General features: G+C 45.4%; 1 protein-coding gene and 1 long non-coding RNA gene across 2 annotated transcripts in view; one reads left to right on the forward strand and one right to left on the reverse strand.

Moving 5' to 3' along the window:
• LOC143782485 (uncharacterized) overlaps nt 1-20,016 on the reverse strand; it is a 44,044-nt gene that overhangs the window by 16,212 nt on the left and 7,816 nt on the right. The gene's annotated exons all lie outside the window — the stretch shown is intronic.
• On the forward strand, nt 9,709-11,215 carry LOC143782114 (uncharacterized). The gene is made up of 2 exons (XM_077269233.1): nt 9,709-10,365; nt 10,625-11,215. The coding sequence occupies exons 1-2, from the start codon at nt 9,925-9,927 to the stop codon at nt 11,213-11,215; spliced, it is 1,032 nt and encodes a 343-aa protein (XP_077125348.1). The 5' UTR covers nt 9,709-9,924.

The raw sequence follows: 20,016 nt of genomic DNA on the forward strand, positions 1-20,016 counted from the left end.
TTATTTATGTAAATTAAAAAAATAAACAATAAAAGTACATATATTTGGTATCGCCGCGTCCATAACGACCCGCTCTATAAAACTATCCAATTAAGTGAACACTGTAAAAAAACAAGATAAAAAACAATGCTTCATCATCATACCGTCGAACAAAAAGTGCGATAAAAATGTGATAAAAAAGATAAATATAAATAAAAATTGTACCACTGAAAACGTCTTGTCCCGCAAAAAAATAAGCCAACATACAGCTCCATCAGCAGAAAATGAAAAAACGTATAGCGCTCAGAATAAAGCGATGCAAAAATAATTATTTTTTCTATAAAATAGCTTTTATCGCGTAAAAATGCCAAAACATAAAAAGAAATATAAATTGGGTATCACTGTAATCATACTGCCCCCAAAAATAAAGTTGCCTTACCAATTTTACCATTCATGAATTGCTGTTTTTGTTTATTCTAGCTTCCAAAAATCAGAATAGAAAGTGATCAAAAATGTCATGTGCCCACAAATGGTACCAATAAAAATGTCAGCTTGCCCCGCAAAAAAAAAGCCATCACATGACTCTGTCGGCCAAAATATGGAAAAATTATAGCTGTCTAAAAACTAGTTTTTGCAATAAAAAGCATCTTTTAGTGTGTGACAGCAGCCAAACATAAAAATCTGATATAAATCTGGTATCACTGCAATCACACTGACATGAAGAATAAAGTCATCTAATCACTTTTATCGCACAAGGAACGATGTAAAAAATAAATAAAACCCCCAGGACAGGGGACATTATTACATGGTGCGAACACATATGTCTTTATAGGATCTAGAATGCTACATGAGCCTATACAAGTGATCAACATGCAGGTGGGGGCACATGTTCAAATTTTGCACAGGGACCCATTGAACTCTAGATATGTAAGGGGTTACCAGGACTGATGTGTGCTCCAACCCCTTTAATTCTATTATTACTGTATATGTTAATTTGTATTTATGATGTTTATCATTGCTGTCACTGTACTGCATTTATATAGGGAAACTGCAGTATTCCTTTATGGCCACTAGCTGGGGGCATTATAATGGCCTAGCTGTAAATAGGTATTCTGTGTAGCAAATAGTTAAACATAGGAGAAGCACGGTTGATAAGGCAGGGAGGACTTCCTGATAGTAGTCAGTTGGGGCCTGGGCACCCATGCAGCTCACTTAGGCTAGCCAGCCCTGGGCAACACCGTGCCACACAACATTGGAGAAGCATAAGGCCCAGCCATACAGCATCCTTGACCAGGACCCCATTAGAAGGAGCAACAGCAACAGTGCTAGCGGGGCAGTATTAGTGGGACTGCAGTTGCTAAAAGAAGGCTAAGCAGTACGGGAAGGTCACTCATCATGTGGCAGCTTATTGCTTGGGCCAACGCCCTCAGAGCCGAGGCAAAACAGCTGAGGAAGTCCCCAGACGGAGTAAGGCTGAGCAGAGAGGACGCTGAGAGACCGTCTGTCCTGGAAGCGATAGAGGGAGAAAGACAGGGACAGAAGAGAAGTTGCATGTTGTGAAACCTGATGTTGATGCTGGAAAGTATGTGAATTTGCTGCATACAGAACTAAGTAAGGGTGGTTTCACATTTGCGTTTTTTGCCGCTGCGTTTTAGCGCAAAAAAAGCATGCTTTTTTTCCCTATATTTAACATTAAAAATGCATGTGTTTTTTTTGTACGCGTTTGGCCGCGTTTGACGACGCATGCGTTTTTTCTATGCTTGCGTTTGGTTGCAGAAATGCAACATGTAGTAATTTCTAGAGGCGTTTTTTGCGGCAAAAAAATGCATTGATGTCTATGTAAACGCATGCGTTTTTTTAGCACATGCGTTTTGTTGCGTTTTTGAATGCATGCGTTTTTATTAAGATAACAATGTATAGACACTGATAAGCCACCCCCCACCATCAAGGTGATAAAAGGGAGGGTGTGGACAGTTGCAGGTCACTTGTCACCAGACTCTGAAGCCGAAGACACCCTGACAGGCCACATCTTGGAGGAAAAGACTCTGAACAATGTGAGTATATCGTAGCCAATGCCTTTATTTTTTTATTTTCTGTCTCTACATGTCCTAATTTCTGCCATTTTTTTCTTTCTACATGCATCAGAATGTCATCTTCGGATTCTTCGTCTGGTGAGGAGTTTCAGCCAGGACAGTCGGAAGTGGAGCATGTCAGTGAGGTGAGTACTTGCCTCGTCAGATTGGTAAATATTCACTGTCACATCGACACATGTGACAATTATATTTTTCCTTTTTTTAGAGCTCTTCTACTGCGGCAGAGACAGGGACGGAGCAGCAGAGTCAAGGTCCGGTGGAAAGACGGCAGCGGGTACGTATACAAGGCTGACTGTCCTCAGTGTAATATTCTTGAATCTTCCTTTCTTTCCACTTGTATTTCTAAACTTTTTCCTTCTGGAATCCTTTTGTATCTTGACTTTCCTATTCATGCCATTTCTCAGCATCTATTTTTCTTTCTTTTCCTTATGTAATTGAGCAAACTTTAATGACTTTCTTTATCTTTTAGGTTTCACAACGGGACCATAACCTGATAGACAATGACCTACTCATCACCCTGGTCCAGGAGCGAGTCCCGTTGTGGGACAGCCGGGATCCACTGCACACGAACAACACCACGATACGGCGGTTGTGGTTTGAGGTGGCCCAAGCGATGTGGGATGGCTGGGACAACGCCACGACACGGGTCCGAAATGCATTTGGTAAGTATGCAAATTGCCTCTGAAACGTTACCCCTTTGGTAAGTATTGCACTACAGTGTGAAGCAGCAGAGACCTTGGCCGTGCTCACTCAACTCTGTGTGATGAAAGAAACTCTACGGAGTTTATCTCATCACACACAGTTGGATGAGCACGGCTAAAAGTCCATTTTCTGACCATAAGGGTTTTTTTTAACAGTGGACAAAGTAAAAACACGTTGGCGTTCGATGAAGGACCGCTTCAACAAGGACCTGCGTGAATAGAGTCGTGTTGCCAGTGGTTCAGGAGCAAGGATCAGAACATACAAATACCATCGAGTATTGGCATTTCTAAGACCGGTCCTTGCCCAGAGAACGTAAGTATTTATCACGTGCATTAGGTTGTATTGTATTGCCATAATCTGTATTTTTAAATTCCACAGGATTTTGCGTCTGGTTAATTTTTGGTATTAATTTTCTTTTTCCTTTTTTCACAGCACATACAGCACGACTGTCAGCCCAGGTTCTGGAGCGGTCCTTCATCCGACAGCCACGGACCCGTCCCAGCCATCCAGCAGCGCAGCAGCAAGTGGGCCTTCCACACTAACTGGAGACCAGGGAGCTGGTCCATCAGGTCTTCCCCTTTCGCAGTCCTCTTCCACTGCCCCCTTTTTTTTGGGCACATCCCGGCAGTGCCAGAGGGCTTCGGACAGGTCACTCATGCCCGAGTTTTTGCACTTGAGCTCGGTTTTACACGAAGCAATCAAGGCTTTAGGTGACCAAATGGATGTTTCTCATAACCTCTTGAATGCCCGTATCCAGGAGGTCACCAAAAGCCTTGATCAAGTTAAAGCCGACCTCCAGAGGCCAGCTCATCATTTTTTTAACCAAATTGAGCAGGGCATGTCGGAAAACCTTACTCCTGATCTCCAGCTGAGTGTCACGCAGGCCTGCAATGCTGTGTACGTGCAGGCTATGCAGCAGAGTCGGTTATTCCAGCAGACAGTGGCGGCATATCCAACTGTGCCTTCACTGTCTCAATTAACCTCAATGCCGACCTCTGCTGCATACCACTGCAGGGCCACCTCTATTCTTTCCACAGGTGGACTCCACTACAGCGCCAGCACCATGACGAGTGCAGTTGGACATCCCACCGCCACCACTGTGACAACCGCTGCTCCTGCTTGGACCTCCTCCACTGACACCACGATGGAGCAGGACCCTGGCATGGCTTTCCGGACCTCCCCCACCATGATGCAGCAGGACCATGGCATGGCTTTCCAGACCGCCTTCACCACGATGCAGCAGGACCCTGGCATGGCTTTCAGGACCGCCCCCACCACGATGCAGCAGGACCGTGGCATGGCTTTCCAGACCGCCCCCACCACGATGCAGCAGGACCGTGGCATGGCTTTCCAGACCGCCCCCACCACGATGCAGCAGGACCCTGGCATGGCTTTCCAGACCGCCCCCACCACGATGCAGCAGGACCGTGGCATGGCTTTCAGGACCACCCCCACCACGATGCAGCAGGACCGTGGCATGGCTTTCCAGACCGGGGCCACCACGATGCAGCAGGACCCTGGCATGGCCGTCCACTCGCCAATCGCTATGGACTGTGACACAGTGCAGCCGGACCCTGACAGGTCACCCGCCACTACGCCACGGCATATGAGCCCACCAAGACGTCCCACAACCAGGTAAAGCCAAAAAAATACCCAGAATAAAAAAAACAGAGGACTCTTAGCATTCCTCCCCCTTCACCTACCAATGTGTCTGTAATGTCAGTTTTGTCTCACCCTTCCAGTGCGTCTCAAGCCTCTCATGTGTCAAGCCCCATCCCCGAACTTCCAGACCCTTCTAGTTTCATTGCCCCTTCTCCTGCCACCTCTGTGTCGTCCACGGTTAGCCAGGCCTCAGTTCTTCACACCCCCCGTTTACATCACTCTACCCCAAGCCGGCGCAGTAAAAAATATTTTTTTTCAGTTGTTAAATAAAAAAAGTTTGATTTGCCACAATTATGTTTGGTTTATTGTGTCTATGGCCGCCGGCAACACACACCGTGCATCAAGAAACGTCGCCAGTAGGGTTGAGCTAAACAGATCGGCAAATCTCCAAAGTAGCCGATTTTTGGCAAAGTCTGTTTTCGTGAAACCCGACCAGATACTGTAAACCATGTCATATTCCCCTTTTTTTTGCATATTAAACATAACTGTTAGTAGTGTGTATGTGCAAAATTTGGGCGCTGTATCTATTAAATTTAAGGGTTAAATTGTGGAAAAAATTGGCGTGGGCTCCCGCGCAATTTTCTCTGCCAGAGTAGTAAAGCCAGTGACTGAGGGCAGATATTAATAGCCAGGAGAGGGTCCATGGTTATTGGCCCCCCCCTGGCTACAAACATCTGCCCCCAGCCACCCCAGAAAAGGCACATCTGTAAGATGCGCCAATTCTGGCACTTGGCCACTCTCTTCCCATTCCCGTGTAGCGGTGGGATATGGGGTAATGAAGGGTTAATGTCACCTTGCTATTGTAAGGTGACATTAAGCCAGATTAATAATGGAGAGACGACAATTATGACACCTATCCATTATTAATCCAATTGTATGAAAGGGTTAAAAAAACACACACATTATTAAAAAGTATTTTAATGAAATAAACACACAGGTTGTTTTAATATTTTATTGCTCTCTCAATCCACCTGAAGACCCTCGCTCTGAAAAATAATAAACCAACAATATACATACCTTCCGATGATCTGTCACGTCCCACGAGGTAAATCCATCTGAAGGGGTTAAAATATATTACAGGCAGGAGCTCTGCTAATGCAGCTGTGCTCGTGCCTGTAAAAAACCCCGGGGAATGAAGGTAATGTAGGTCAATGACCTGTATTTACCTTCATTCGCGGTGATGCGCCCCCTGCTGGATGTCCCTAGAACGTGGAAAAATCTTCAGAAAAGTTACCAGGCTCGAGGTCATATGAGGACATCCAGCAGGGGGCACATCACCGCGAATGAAGGTAACTACAGGTCATTGACCTACATTACCTTCATTCGCGGTGATGCGCCCCCTGCTGGATGTCCTCATATGACCTCGAGCCTGGAAAATTTTCTGAATATTTTCCCACGTTCTAGGGACATCCAGCAGGGGGCGCATCACCACGAATGAAGGTAAATACAGGTCATTGACCTACATTACCTTCATTCCCCGGGATTTTACAGGCACGAGCACAGCTGCATTAGCAGAGCTCCTGCCTGTAAAATATTTTAACCCCTTCAGATGGATTTACCTCGTGGGACGTGACAGATCATCGGAAGGTATGTATATTGTTGGTTTATTATTTTTCAGAGCGAGGGTCTTCAGGTGGATTGAGAGAGCAATAAAATATTAAAACAACCTGTGTGTTTATTTCATTAAAATACTTATTAATAATGTGTGTGTTTTTAACCCTTTCATACAATTGGATTAATAATGGATAGGTGTCATAATTGACACCTCTCCATTGTTAATCTGGCTTAATGTCACCTTACAATAGCAAGGTGACATTAACCCTTCATTACCCCATATCCCACCGCTACATGGGAATGGGAAGAGAGTGGCCAAGTGCCAGAATTGGTGCATCTTCCAGATGTGCCTTTTCTGGGGTGGCTGGGGGCAGATGTTTGTAGCCAGGGGGGGGCCAATAACCATGGACCCTCTCCTGGCTATTAATATCTGCCCTCAGTCACTGGCTTTACCACTCTGGCGGAGAAAATTGCGCGGGAGCCCACGCCAATTTTTTCCGCAATTTAACCCTTAAATTTAATAGCTACAGCACCAAAATTTTGCACATACACAATACTAACATTAGTAGTGTGGAATATGTAAAATAAAGGGGGATATGACATGGTTTACTGTATGTAAACCATGTCTCATATCATGTCGGGTTATGATATTAACATAATAACTAGCACCTCTGCCTTTATCACCCACTCCTGGTTTTGGATTACAAAAAATGATATTAAAGACAGACCAAATACTGCCAGTTTTAGGACAACCTTGGTTTGGAGAGGAAATACACAGGAGACACGGTCAACACAACCAAAAATAAAGTTTATTAATGAGAAATATTATTATCATTTTGGAAAATTACTGGTACAGATATAATTACAACAGGACATTTACACAACATTGTCCTGCCATGACACACGTCCAATATCTGAATCAAAAAAGGCAGCAAATTGGTCCCGCATGTGACCAACGGCTGCAGTTGACCGCAGCGGGTGATGCTGGAAATCGGGCAGTGGGTGTGGAACTGGTTCATCCAGTTCAATGTTGGGTCGCTCCTTAGTCATTATGTAATTGTGGAGAACCACACAGGCTTTGACCACCTCGTCGACTGTTTCCACTTTTAGATTTATGGCTGATGCAAGAATGCGCCATTTAGCGACCAGAATGCCAAAGGTACACTCTACAGTTCTTCGGGCCCTGGTCAGTCTGTAGTTAAAGATCCTTCTAGTGTGGTTCAAGTCCCGACTGGAATAGGGCTTCAGTAGGTTTTCACACATCTGGAAGGCCTCATCCCCAACCATAACGAATGGCATCGGTGGACCTTGAGTGTTGGGGAGAGGTTGTGGCGGGGGAAAATTGAAATTTTGGCCATACACACACCGGCCCATATCTGAGTTCTTGAAAGTCTGGGAATCGTTGCCACGGCCAAAAGCTCCAATGTCCACAGCGATGAAGCGACATTCCGCATCAGCTATTGCCATGAGCACAACTGAAAAATATTTTTTATAGTTGAAGTACTCCGATCCTGTTCTGGCAGGTTTGATAATGCGGATGTGCTTTCCATCCACCGCTCCTAAACAGTTGGGGAAATCACACACACTCCAGAATTTTTCAGCTATTTCAAGCCACATGTCCGCGGTGGGTACGGGTATAAACTCATCCCGGAGTACATTCCACAAAGCCCGGCAGGTGTCCGCAACTATTCCGGAAAGGGTAGATATTCCAAGCCGGTATTGGAAGTGGAGGGATGATAAACTCTCTCTGGTTGCCAGAAATCTGTAAGAAAAACAGAAACAAAAAACGTTACAATCTATTGTATTTATGGTGTGTTTACGCTAAAGAAAGATAGGTAAATAGCCAAAACATACATGTGTGAAAAAAAAAAATTGGACTGTCATTGGGTTTAGATTTGTAACGTACCATAATGTAACCAGCAGACGTTCCTCCGGTGGAATCGCACTACGAAGCTGGGTGTCCTGTCTCTGTATGGTTCCGTGGACACGAGCAAGCAAATCCCGGAACGAGTCTTGCGACATCCTTGTATATTCGTGGAATTTCTCCAGGTTGGCATTAAGCTCGGCAAAGAGCGTGTGATAGGCTCCACTGCTCTCACGTAGTTCGATAATGGGGTGCCTCCAAAAACGCCTACGTTGTCTCCTCCATCTTTGGCGATTTCTGTCTTGCTCCCAAGTGAAAGCACAGGCAAGAAACATTTTGAAGCTGAAATCCAGGTTGAAATAAAAGCTCTCCATGCGAAGATCCAGGATACAGTAGCAAACTGTTAAAATTTCAGTAGCCCTAGGGTCTATATATAGAGATCACAACATATACGCCCTCTTTAGTCCCATTGGCGGTGTCTGGTTATCTTGATTTTCCTCTTGTGAAATTTCTCTTCATGGGAAAAAAAACGCAAACGCAGGAAAAAACGCATGTAAACGCGGCAAAACGCCGCTTTTTTTACTGCATGTGAAAATGCATCCGTCTAAAAACCACGGCATTTTGCCGCGTTTACATGCGTTTTTTCACCACCTGCGTTTGCGTTTGAAACGCTGCGTTTTTAAACGCAAATGTGAAACTAGCCTTAAGCTGTTATTGTTAAAGTTGAGCTGGACTGTGTCTCTCTTTGTGTGGTGCCGTCTACAAAGCATCACTGGCGCTCCAGGGTGGACCCTGATGTCAAAGAGACCCAGAATGCAGGTATGCCGAAGGAAAAGCACTATTGCATTGTGGGGAGAGGCCAGGGCATGATACAGGTATTACTCTCGGCCATGACTACCTCCCTGGCCCCCTCCAACAGATACACCACTGTAGATGATGTCACATCAGCCCAGCTAATGAAAAGCAGAGCTGGAGATACCGCAAAGTAAGAAATTTACTAGCCCTCTGCCGAAGTCTAAAGGCCCCGTCTCACATAGCGACGCTTCAGCGATCCCGACAACGATACGACCTGGCCGGGATCGTTGCTGCGTCGCTGTGAGATCGCTGGTGAGATGTCATACAGTGCGATCTTCACAACGACGCAGCAGCGATGCAGCGACCTGTACAACGATGTCGTTGGTCGTTGTGACCCTGTCACATGGCTGCTATTACAACGATACAGACCTCAATGAGGGACGTCTTGTGTGACGTAGTGGTCACACAGGCGTGCCTTTGCATTACCTTACCGCCCCCCATTCAATACGATTGGTGGTCGCTACTGCGTTCTGATTGGTTTGCGGCCTTGCCATATGAGGTGACACGATAGCTCTTCCATCCTTTGTTCCTGTGCGCGTGGTGGATTGCAGATTGCTGTAGAGTTCTCCGGCCTGCACTCTTCCGTCCTTTGTTCCTGAGCGCGTGGTGGATTGCAGATCGTTGTTGAGTTCTCCGGCCTGCGACTTCTATTCGTTTGGATTCTTCAACTGTTCTTCGGCTATCTTATATTCTGTGCACGGTAAGAATCATTTGGGGTCTCAAATGCGTTTTCATTCTCCAATGGCTGCTATCTGTGTAGATATACTTTTACACGGGCTGCTATTTAAGTATCGTTTGGGGTCTCAAATGCGTTTCCAATTCCCCCCCATTCCCTATCTATGGTACACTGGGTACTTATTATTAACCTGCTATCTTTGTTCTGGGAGGAGGGAGGGAGGTCTTTGTTGGTATGTGTGTACATATACTTTTCCACATGGAGCCATTTTAGTTAGTCTTGTGGGCACAGAGTGACCGCAGACAGGGTTACAGGGCCTTTTTTTTAAATAATAAATTGGGCTCTATGCCGGTTCCATTTGCGTGGCAGGGGTACACAGGCAGAATCGGTGTGGTCAGTGGAGGACTATTGGAAGGAGGGACTGCAGACTGGCAGAGATTATTAGCAGTCCAGGCACATTGTTCTGTATTTTACATTCACTGTAGTGTGCCTCATACATACATAACTCTATTAAAAATGTTGTTTAAAATTTTCCATATATGCTCACTGTATGCTATTCTTTCTTTCAGATGTCTTTCAATACTGAGGAGTTCATTCGGGAACTAATTGATATGTATCGGTCCCTGCCCTGCCTTTGGCAGATTAAATCCGCCGACTACAGTAACCGAAACAAGAAAAGGGAGGCATTCGCCAAACTTGTTGCTCTGTTTAAGCAACATAATCCCAGCGAGAAGGTTGATGAGACTGTTGTCCGTAAAAAGATCCAGGGTCTGCGAACTGTTTATAAAAAGGAGCTCAACAAGGTGGTGAAGTCTAAGAAGTCTGGTGCCGGCACAGATGAGGTTTATGTGCCATCATTATGGTACTTTGACTTGCTTGGCTTCACCCGTGACCAGGAGCTCCCACGCACAATGTCATCTACAATGCGGCAGACCCTGGATGAAGACCCTGGGATCCAGACAGACACCCCTGTTGGAGATGTAAGTACCTTCTTTGCTTGCTTCCCTGTAAAAAGCTTTAAAACTTGGTCTCTAATGCCATAGTAGAGTAGAAAATAGTAACTAAGTTTTTCCCTCTTTTTTTATGCTGCATTTTCTACCAGTTATCCCTTCCACTTCAGATAAGTACAATCCTTTCCTTTTTTTGCCCCGCTCAGTGCAGTGCTCATACCGTTGAATGAAAAATCCTATCCTGTACTACTAGTTCCTCCCCTTAATTCTTAATTTTCTGTTCCTGCAGCTAGATCGGCATGATGATCTATCCACCCCGACCAGTGACGACCTGCTGGGAGATGAACGTAGCCGGGCGGAGGCTACTGAGGGGTCTAGTGAAGACCCTGCACCCTCTACCCCCAACTCTGCTTATGTTCAACGGCGGAGTAACAGTGGTCGTCGAAGACAGGACATCGTGTCGCCATCATCTGAGTTGGTAACTTTGGCTAAAGAAATGTTAATCCAGCAGAGCAACAGGACTGTGGACACCTTTGCCAACTTTTCCGCTGATCGGCTGGGGAAGCTGGAAGCCGCACAAAGGGTCCATGCAGAGAGGGTTATATTTGAAACTTTGAGCAAAGCGGCAGCGGGACAGCTTGATGAAAGTTCACGTGTGCACAGTTTCATGGACCGTGAGCCTTGTCCATGGAAGCCAATAAATGAAACGGCTGAGGCAGTGCGTGGCGCACCAGCACACCATCAATTTAGATTGCATCCTAACATGCCGCTTGCCCCTCCACCACATTATCCACAGTTTTCCAATTCTTTCCTTGGACAATTAGCATCTCCGCACAGCCAAGGATTTTTAAATGGTGAAAACCATTATGAAGAACTTTAGTTCCATTTCATTTTTCGGGTTATGAGTTTGTTGTATAGTTAAGTTGTTTTCTATTAAAGAGTTAAATTAAAATGTTTATTTTGGTTAATAATTGTTATAAATAAAATTGTTTTGATGATTAAAACTTGCAGCCTGCTTTACTGAATTCAGCATATAGTTATTTGCAGGTCTAGTAGGCGGGGTAATGGGCTGGGTGCATGTATACAGATGCATATATATATTATGAGTGTGAGTGTTGAAACATGTTAGTTGTTTTTAAAAAATCATACACATCAGGGGATATAAACGGAATTCTTTTTTTAATAAACAATATAAAGGTAACAACAACATAATAAACATACATAGTAAAAAAAACATCAACATAAAAAAAATTAATGGCTGCCGCCCTGCTGTTGTGCAGCCACAAAACGATCCAGCATCACTCCGTGCTCTTGGACTGTCGCCATCATCCTCCTGTGTGATGCCTGGAGGTCCTCTAATGTTGGGATTTCTATGGAGGGAATGGTAAAACTTAAGGCCCCGTCTCACATAGCGAGATCGCTAGCGAGATCGCCGCTGAGTCACAAGTTTTGTGACGCAACAGCGACCTCAGTAGCGATCTCGCTATGTGTGACACGTACCAGCGATCAGGCCCCTGCTGCGAGATCGCTGGTCGTGTCGGAATGGCCTGGACCTTTTTTTGGTCGTTGAGGTCCCGCTGACATCGCTGAATCGGTGTGTGTGACACCGATCCAGCGATGTCTTCACTGGTAACCAGGGTAAACATCGGGTTACTAAGCGCAGGGCCGCGCTTAGTAACCCGATGTTTACCCTGGTTACCAGCGTAAATGTAAAAAATAACAAACAGTACATACGCACCATCTGATGTCCGTCAGGTCCCTTGCCGTCTGCTTCCTGCTCTGACTGCCGCCGTAAAGTGAGAGCACAGCAGTGCCGTCACCGCTGCGCTCTGCTCTCACTGTACGGCGGCACACAGTCAGAGCAGGAAGTAGACGGCAAGGGACCTGACGGACATCAGATGGTGCGTATGTACTGTTTGTTATTTTTTACATTTACGCTGGTAACCAGGGTAAACATCGGGTTACTAAGCGCGGCCCTGCGCTTAGTAACCCAATGTTTACCCTGGTTACCCGAGTGCTGCAGGGGGACTTCGGCATCGTTGAAGACAGTTTCAACTATGCCGAAGTCGTTTCCCTGATCATTGGTCGCTCGAGAGAGCTGTCTGTGTGACAGCTCCCCTGCGACCACACAGCGATTTACCAACGATCACGGCCAGGTCGTATCGCTGGTCGTGATCGTTAGTAAATCGCTATGTGAGACGGGGCCTTTAGGTTCTACTTGCATCTAAAGGCCCCGTCTCACATAGCGATTTACCAACGATCACGACCAGCGATACGATCTGGCCCTGATCGTTGTTAAGCCGTTGTGTGGTCGCTGGGGAGCTATCACACAGACAGCTCTCTCCAGCGACCAACGATCAGGGAAACGACTTCGGCATCGTTGAAACTGTATTCAACAATGCCGAAGTCCCCCTGCAGCACCCTGCAGCGGCCCTGCGCTTAGTAACCAGATGTATACCCGGATAACCATTAAAGACATCGCTGGATCGGTGTCACACACACCGATTTAGCGATGTCAGTGGGACCTCAACGACCAAACAGACAAGGTCCAGGCCATTCCAACACGACCAGCGATCTCACAGCAGGGGCCTGGTCGCTGCTACGTGTCACACATAGAGAGATCACTACTGAGGTCGCTGTTGCGTCACAAAACTTGTGACTCAGCAGCGTTCTCGCTAGCGACCTCGCTATGTGAGACGGGGCCTTAAGTATCATGTACGTGTTTGTTATTTAACACTTACGGTTTCTGTGTAAATCGGGTGACGAAGAACTAAGGGACCACCCGGATCCTCTGGCATCACCGCCTAGGGAAATATACAACACTTTATAGTACACGACAATCGTATCCTTTACGAGCTGTATGGACCTTTTTTTTAAGTAAAAGAATTACCGGGGGACAAGGCTTCACCAGTGATGCTGGTGACCCTCTTGTTGACGAGCCTGTCGTTGACTCCTGCTGGGGCTCTGTGTCATCTGGGGCTGGAGAAAAAAAAAATTATAACATTATTTCATACCTGAGGTGCTGCACTGTAATTACTGTTGTAACAAATGTGCCGCCATATACTGGGCCGTATTTTGGGTCATGTGATCAGGGGCCTCATTGTATGCAGGACTGTGCAGTGCCGGGTGTGCACGAGAAACACAGAGCGTAGCCAGGTGTGTCCGAGGCGTCCCGGGCCGAGCCGGGTGTGTACGTACGAGGCGTGCGGAGCCGAGCATTATGTGCTGCCAATATACAAGATGGAGCACTGTGAGGTGTATACGTATATGTGTGTATACATGCCCCTCATTTTACAGCCGGGCGTGTACAAGGAGTGCTGAGCCAAGCCGGGTGTGTACGTACGAGGCGTGCGGAGCCGAGCATTATGTGCTGCCAATATACAAGATGGAGCACTGTGAGGTGTATACGTATATGTGTGTATACATGCCCCTCATTTTACAGCCGGGCGTGTACAAGGAGTGCTGAGCCAAGCCGGGTGTGTACGTACGAGGCGTGCGGAGCCGAGCATTATGTGCTGCCAATATACAAGATGGAGCACTGTGAGGTGTATACGTATATGTGTGTATACATGCCCCTCATTTTACAGCCGGGCGTGTACAAGGCATGCCGAGCCGAGCTGGGTGTGTACGTACGGGGTGTGCGGAGCCGAGCATTATGTGCTGCCAATATACAAGATGGAGCACTGTGAGGTGTATACGTATATGTGTGTATACATGCCCCTCATTTTACAACGGTGTGTCAGACGTTGGGTGAACGCCACCCAAAAACTGGTGGATCTGCCATGAATGTGCTGACAGTCTGTGCATACTCATCAACTGGGGAGGCAGCAGGAAACACTCAAAACGGTCATGGCCATATACTATGCTAACCTATCTTAACAACACTCACCACGATGTGGAAGGCTCTGTGACCGGATGCTGGCTAGGCGTTCACTGGACCTGTACTGCAGATCCGCCAGCTTCTTCCGGATCTGTGTACTGGAGCGCTGCACTCCAAATCTCTGCGCTAGGCCCCGACTGATCCTCCGCAGCACAGCCTGCTTATGGAGGACGGGATGTTCTTGGTGATTATGACATGCATAATCACGGGCATCCACCTCAGCTATTAAATAACGCACTTCTGCGTCACCCCAAGGTGTTGCACGTCGCCTGGACGCCATTTTGCCGCCTCTAGCTAAAAGCAAGGCCACAGCACTGACCTTTAACACGCCCCCAACGCATCAGCGCCGCAAACCACGCCCACGACGCATGAACGTCACCGCGGTTATTAGAGGACGCTACTGCGGTCTGTATTGCAATCTCCTACGCTACAGCGTTCTAAATGTAACGCATTAGCAATATAGCGTCTCCGGTTGCACTGGAAGCCTGGAGTGTATGTGGTTTTATGTATGGATATGTATTAATGTTTAGATAGGTATTTATATTTAAATGTTGATGTGTATGGATGTATCTGTATACATAGGAATGCACATACCGTATATATTCTAGTTTAAGCCGACCCGAGTGTAAGCCGACCCCACAAATTTTGCCACAAAAAACTGGGAAAACTTATTGACTTGAGTATAAGCCTAGGGTGGAAAATGCAGCAGGTACCGTTGAATTTGAAAATTAAAAATAGATACTCCAAACCGTTAACTATGGCCCCATAGATGCTCCACATAAAGCTGCACAATATATACAATGCTCTGCACCGTTGCCCCATAGCTGTGCCATATATATAATGCTCTGCACCGTTGCCCCATAGCTGTGCCATATATATATAGTGCTCTGCACCGTTGGCCCATAGCTGTGCCATATAGTGCTCTGCACCATTATTGCCCCATAGCTGTGCCATATAGTGCTCTGCACCATTATTGCCCCATAGCTGTGCCATATATATAATGCTCTGCACCGTTGCCCCATAGCTGTGCCATATATATAGTGTTCTGCACCGTTGGCCCATAGCTGTGCCATATAGTGCTCTGCACCATTATTGTCCCATAGCTGTGCCATATAGTGCTCTGCAACGTTGCCCCATAGCTCTGTCATATATATGACAGTGCTCACCCGCCGACCCCACCACTGTTCATGACTCAAGTATAAGCCGAGAGGGGCACTTTCAGCCCAAAAATTTGGGCTGAAAATCTCGGCTTATACTCGAGTATATACGTTATGTATATACGGCCCTTACTGCTGAAAGAAAGAGAAACAAAGCTTTTGCAAGGTTAAACACACAGTTTATTAGACAAATCAGTAAAATAAGTAAAACAGTGTATAAATGTCAGTAGTTGCCCACTATAAAGCCCCCGTCTCACTAAGCGAGATCGCTGCTGAGTCACAAGTTCTGATGCTGCCAAGAAACAGCACCAGGACCATTAAAATATTGGCTGTAGTTGTCTCGGCAGGTCTTCGCATCGTGGGTGTTTCTGCCAGGTCCCAATGGTTGAAGGCCTGCAATTGCGGGATTGTCTGCGCGCCATTCACCTAGCTGCACTTCACCATTTACTTGGCCCACAGAGTCCACGAACCCAGGTGGGCTGTACGCCAAAGCATCGCGACGGCGAAGGAAGTTGTGAAGCACACAACAAGCCAAAACAACGGAGTCTATCGATTCAAGCTTCATGTTAATAGGTGTGTGGAAAACTCTGAAGCGATTAGCCATGATACCGAAGGCATTTTCTACAACCCGACGTGCCCTTGACAAGCGGTAATTGAAAATTCTTCTTTCCTCTGTTATACTTTTTTGGGGGAACGGTTTGATAAGATTGGGATGAAGCGGGAAGGCCTCATCACCGACAAATACAAAATTAAGGTTGCCTCTAGTCTCTGAGTTGGGAGGCAAGTGAAGGTCACAGTTGTTCAAACGCTCTCCAAAGAGTGTGTGCTCTAAAACACCACCATCGGAAACCCTTCCGTTCATGCCAACATCTACATTTATAAATTCGTAATTTGCGTTAACAAGGGCCATCAGGATGATGCTGAAATAGCCCTTATAATTATAGAAATAGGATCCGCTGTTAGGTGGTTGAGTGATACGGACATGTTTCCCGTCCAAAGCCCCACCACAGTTAGGGAACTGCCAAAGCTCCTCAAAATCGGAGGCAATCTTTTTCCATTCCTCCTCCGTGTTGGGAAACTGCATGTAGCTACGTAGACTGTGGAAAATCGCATTACATGTCTCTGGAATGAGAACGCTGAGCAGGGTCCTTGAAATGGCTGAAGAAAAATGCAAGTCTTGTAGCGAGCGCCCGGTGGCCAGGAATCGCAGCGTGACTGCCAATCTTTCATCTGCCGGGATGGCAGCACGCATCGCTGTATCCTTCCGTTGAATCAGTGGAGTAATTCTTTCCAGTAAATGTTTGAAGGATTCCTCAGACATCCGCAGATAGTTGCGGAAATCATGAGGATTCTTCTCCTGAAGCTCTCGTACAAGTTGCATGTGGGACAAATCAGACCTCTTCTGCAGCCACTCTCTGGTCCACATGCGACGCTTTCGTTTGGAACGCCTCTCTAGCATCCGTGCCTCATCTTGACGCCGAGCTTCCTCAACCAGCAATGCAGCAAACACAACAGCACACTGCGCATTGTTCATGATGCTGCAAAATGAAACACATAAAATTATAAAAGATGAGAAAGTTATATAAAAAAAAAATAAATAAATAAATAAATGAATAAACAAATAAAAAAAAAAAAAAAAAAGTGCACTCCATTCTGTTACCATGCATGGCAGAAAACATGCTGTATGGGTGTGCACGCAGAACACACCCCCAAAAATAGCAGCCCATTTAAAAGTATATATACACAGATAGCAGCCAAGCCCTCACTCCCTCCAGAGCAATAATTGCAGGTAATTAGTAGGTGCCCTTTAAAAATTTGGGAGAAATGAAAACGCATTAGAGACCCCAAACGATACTTACCGTGCACAGAATAAAATAAGAACCGTTGAAGAATCCAAACGAATAGAAGCCGCAGGCCGGAGAACTCAACAACGATCTGCACGCGCTCAGGGACAAAGGATGGAAGAGCTATCGTGTCACCTCATATGGCAAGGCCGCAAACCAATCAGAACGCAGTAGCGACCACCAATCGGAACTGAGTGGGCGCGGAAAAGGCACCGCAAATGCACGCCTATTGTCGGTGTCTGAGTCGTCAACGAGGTCGTTGGTAAGGTGTCAAACACAGCAATGTGAGCTACCCAGCGGGACCTCAACGACCAAAAAAAGGTCCAGGCCATTCCGACACGACCAGCGATCTCGCAGCAGGGGCCTGATCGCTGGTACGTGTCACACATAGCGAGATCGCTACTGAGGTCGCTGTTGCGTCACAAAACTTGTGACTCAGCAGCGATCTCGCTAGCGATCTCGCTATGTGAGACGGGGCCTTAAGGAACTGAAGGATAGATCGGAATCCCGAGAATCAATCCTACTGACTGTAAACACTGTACATACACTAAAGTGCTTGGCAACAACAATATATAAGTAAATTATTATGCACAAAAGGGCTAGCAGTGCAGGCTAAAAAAGGAAATAACATGGTACTTGATGTGATGCTAATTTTTCCTGTAGAATGTTACTATTCCAATCCTTAACTGAACAGCTGAATCTCTTGTGGATAGATGGTTTTAATGGTAAAACTACATGTAATAATCACTAGGCTTGTTGGTGCGGATTTGGCTATGCTGTGGTTGCTGTGTGTGGCCGTACTCTAAGGATACACTGTGTAAGGCTAGGATCATGCATTAGAAAACGACTGTAAATCTGCAGCCAAATCTGCATTTGGTACATGCACATTTAGTTGTGGATTTCCCTTTAATCACAGCAGTAGTCTGCTTCAGATTTCAGTGAAAGCATGTATTTTTACTTGGGGCATACAGCAACCATTATCTTCATCATCATCAACATGGAGGATACAGGGAAGTACTGGAAAAAACAAAATTGAGAGGTCATAGACTACAGTCTGAGGGAACTGCAAACTTTGACAACTAATACAGCACCTTCTGCTTCTGCTCATCACAGACCCTCCAGCATATATCTGAAGCTGTTGCTATTACAAAAAAAAACACCACTTATTAACAACTAAGGTTTGGGCTGTTAAGCCCATCGTCTTCATTAGCCCAGAACAAAAATGTCTGCAGTCAGGTCCTCAGTTGGCCAGTACTGTAAGTCCAGAAGTTCTTGAAGATCCCTCATAAAATGGAAATTAACATCTTAGGTTAAATCCTTCCATTCCTTTCAGTATCAGACATCCTTGGTTGTCACAAGTGGAGTTAATTTCATATCTGCAGCCTATATCTATTTATTGGCTTCCCCATCTGAGAGTTCAGATCTTCTTAAGATGTTGGTTTACAAACACTGATTGTACTTGCCATGTGTGAAGATCACACAAGTGGTTTCCTTTTGTTTTCTCTTGTTGAATGCCTTGGTGTTGTGTCTGGGTGTGGGTGGTTCTGCTAACTTGCAGTGTTTGAGCTTGATCTGACTTCAGCTATTTGTTCAGAAGTAATTAGCTCTCTGTCATTTTTTTCTTTTATTCTTATTTCTAGTGTAATCACATTATCTTTCAGATGTTCAGAGAAAGAAACACTGTTGCTAATATTACTTCAGTCTGATTTCAGGCTTATGATTCTGTTTATGTTCAATTGTGACTGTATCCGGCAAATAATCCTTCTACTGATTTTGTAGTTTGGTGTGTTTCTATTCTGGAATCTAGACAAATACATTGCAACCAAAAAATATTTTACACTTCGTTTCTCACCATGCCACCATTTAAAAGGAGTTTCTACACTGTCCTGCAAAGAGTCTGTTTTGTAAATAAGTTATTCTCATGGTGGCTTCACCTCAATATTTCTCTTGTAGTTTATTATTTGTTACCATACATCTGATCATTTCAGTCAGGGTTATGTACCGTACTTCCTATCAGCTACTCCATTTTGCTCTGGTAGGTATGGGACTTTCTTTTGATACTTTATCTCATGTTTAGAGAGTCTTCTATTTGGTGTCCTGTGACTCTATATTCATTAAGTTCAAAGTATGACAGGCTTGCACTGACACAGGTTTTTTCCTTGTTTCCTTAGTTCATTCAAAACTTCACTCTTGGTTTTCATTAAGTTAGTGACTGTCTGGAATAGTCTTGAATAGAGACACATATATTTAAGGCACTATATACTGTACCTATTGCTTATGGGTGTAGGTAGGTTCATGGGCACACACATCACTTTGTATTAGGTCAAGCCGCCGAGAAGCTCTAGTATAACTAGGAAATTAATCCCATGTAGCCTTCAATTTAAAACAGCGTTGATATCTTACAGTAATTGAACAAATGGACATTATAAGATCCTTTGTCAGGTTAGCTTTTTTTCAGTTTCTTATTCTTGTCTGGATGTCATTAAACCAGACATTGATGCCATGTGTAGACACAGTCATTGTGGCCATAGTTTCATAATAGTTTAAAGATGGACATAAGTCCATTGAGTTCCACCAATAATCTAACATGTTGATGTAGAGGAAGGTAAAAAAGACCCATATGACAGATGCTAATTGCCCCATATTGAGAGAAAAATTCCTTCCCGAATTCACATATGGCAATCAGACTACTTCCCTGGATCAATGCCCCATCCAACAATCTAGTATGCATAACCTGTAAGGTTATATTTTTCAAGATATGCAACCAGGCCCTCCTTGAACTTTTTTAGTAACTCAACCA

The sequence above is a fragment of the Ranitomeya variabilis genome, chromosome 6 (genome assembly GCF_051348905.1).
Source record: "Ranitomeya variabilis isolate aRanVar5 chromosome 6, aRanVar5.hap1, whole genome shotgun sequence".
NCBI classification, from domain to species: domain Eukaryota; kingdom Metazoa; phylum Chordata; class Amphibia; order Anura; family Dendrobatidae; genus Ranitomeya; species Ranitomeya variabilis.

Coding starts and splice junctions, on each gene's coding strand:
- LOC143782114 (XM_077269233.1), top strand. CDS start 9,925: ATGCTCACTGTATGCTATTCTTTCTTTCAGATGTCTTTCAATACTGAG. Junction 10,366..10,624: donor CAGACACCCCTGTTGGAGAT/GTAAGTACCTTC, acceptor CTGTTCCTGCAG/CTAGATCGGCATGATGATCT.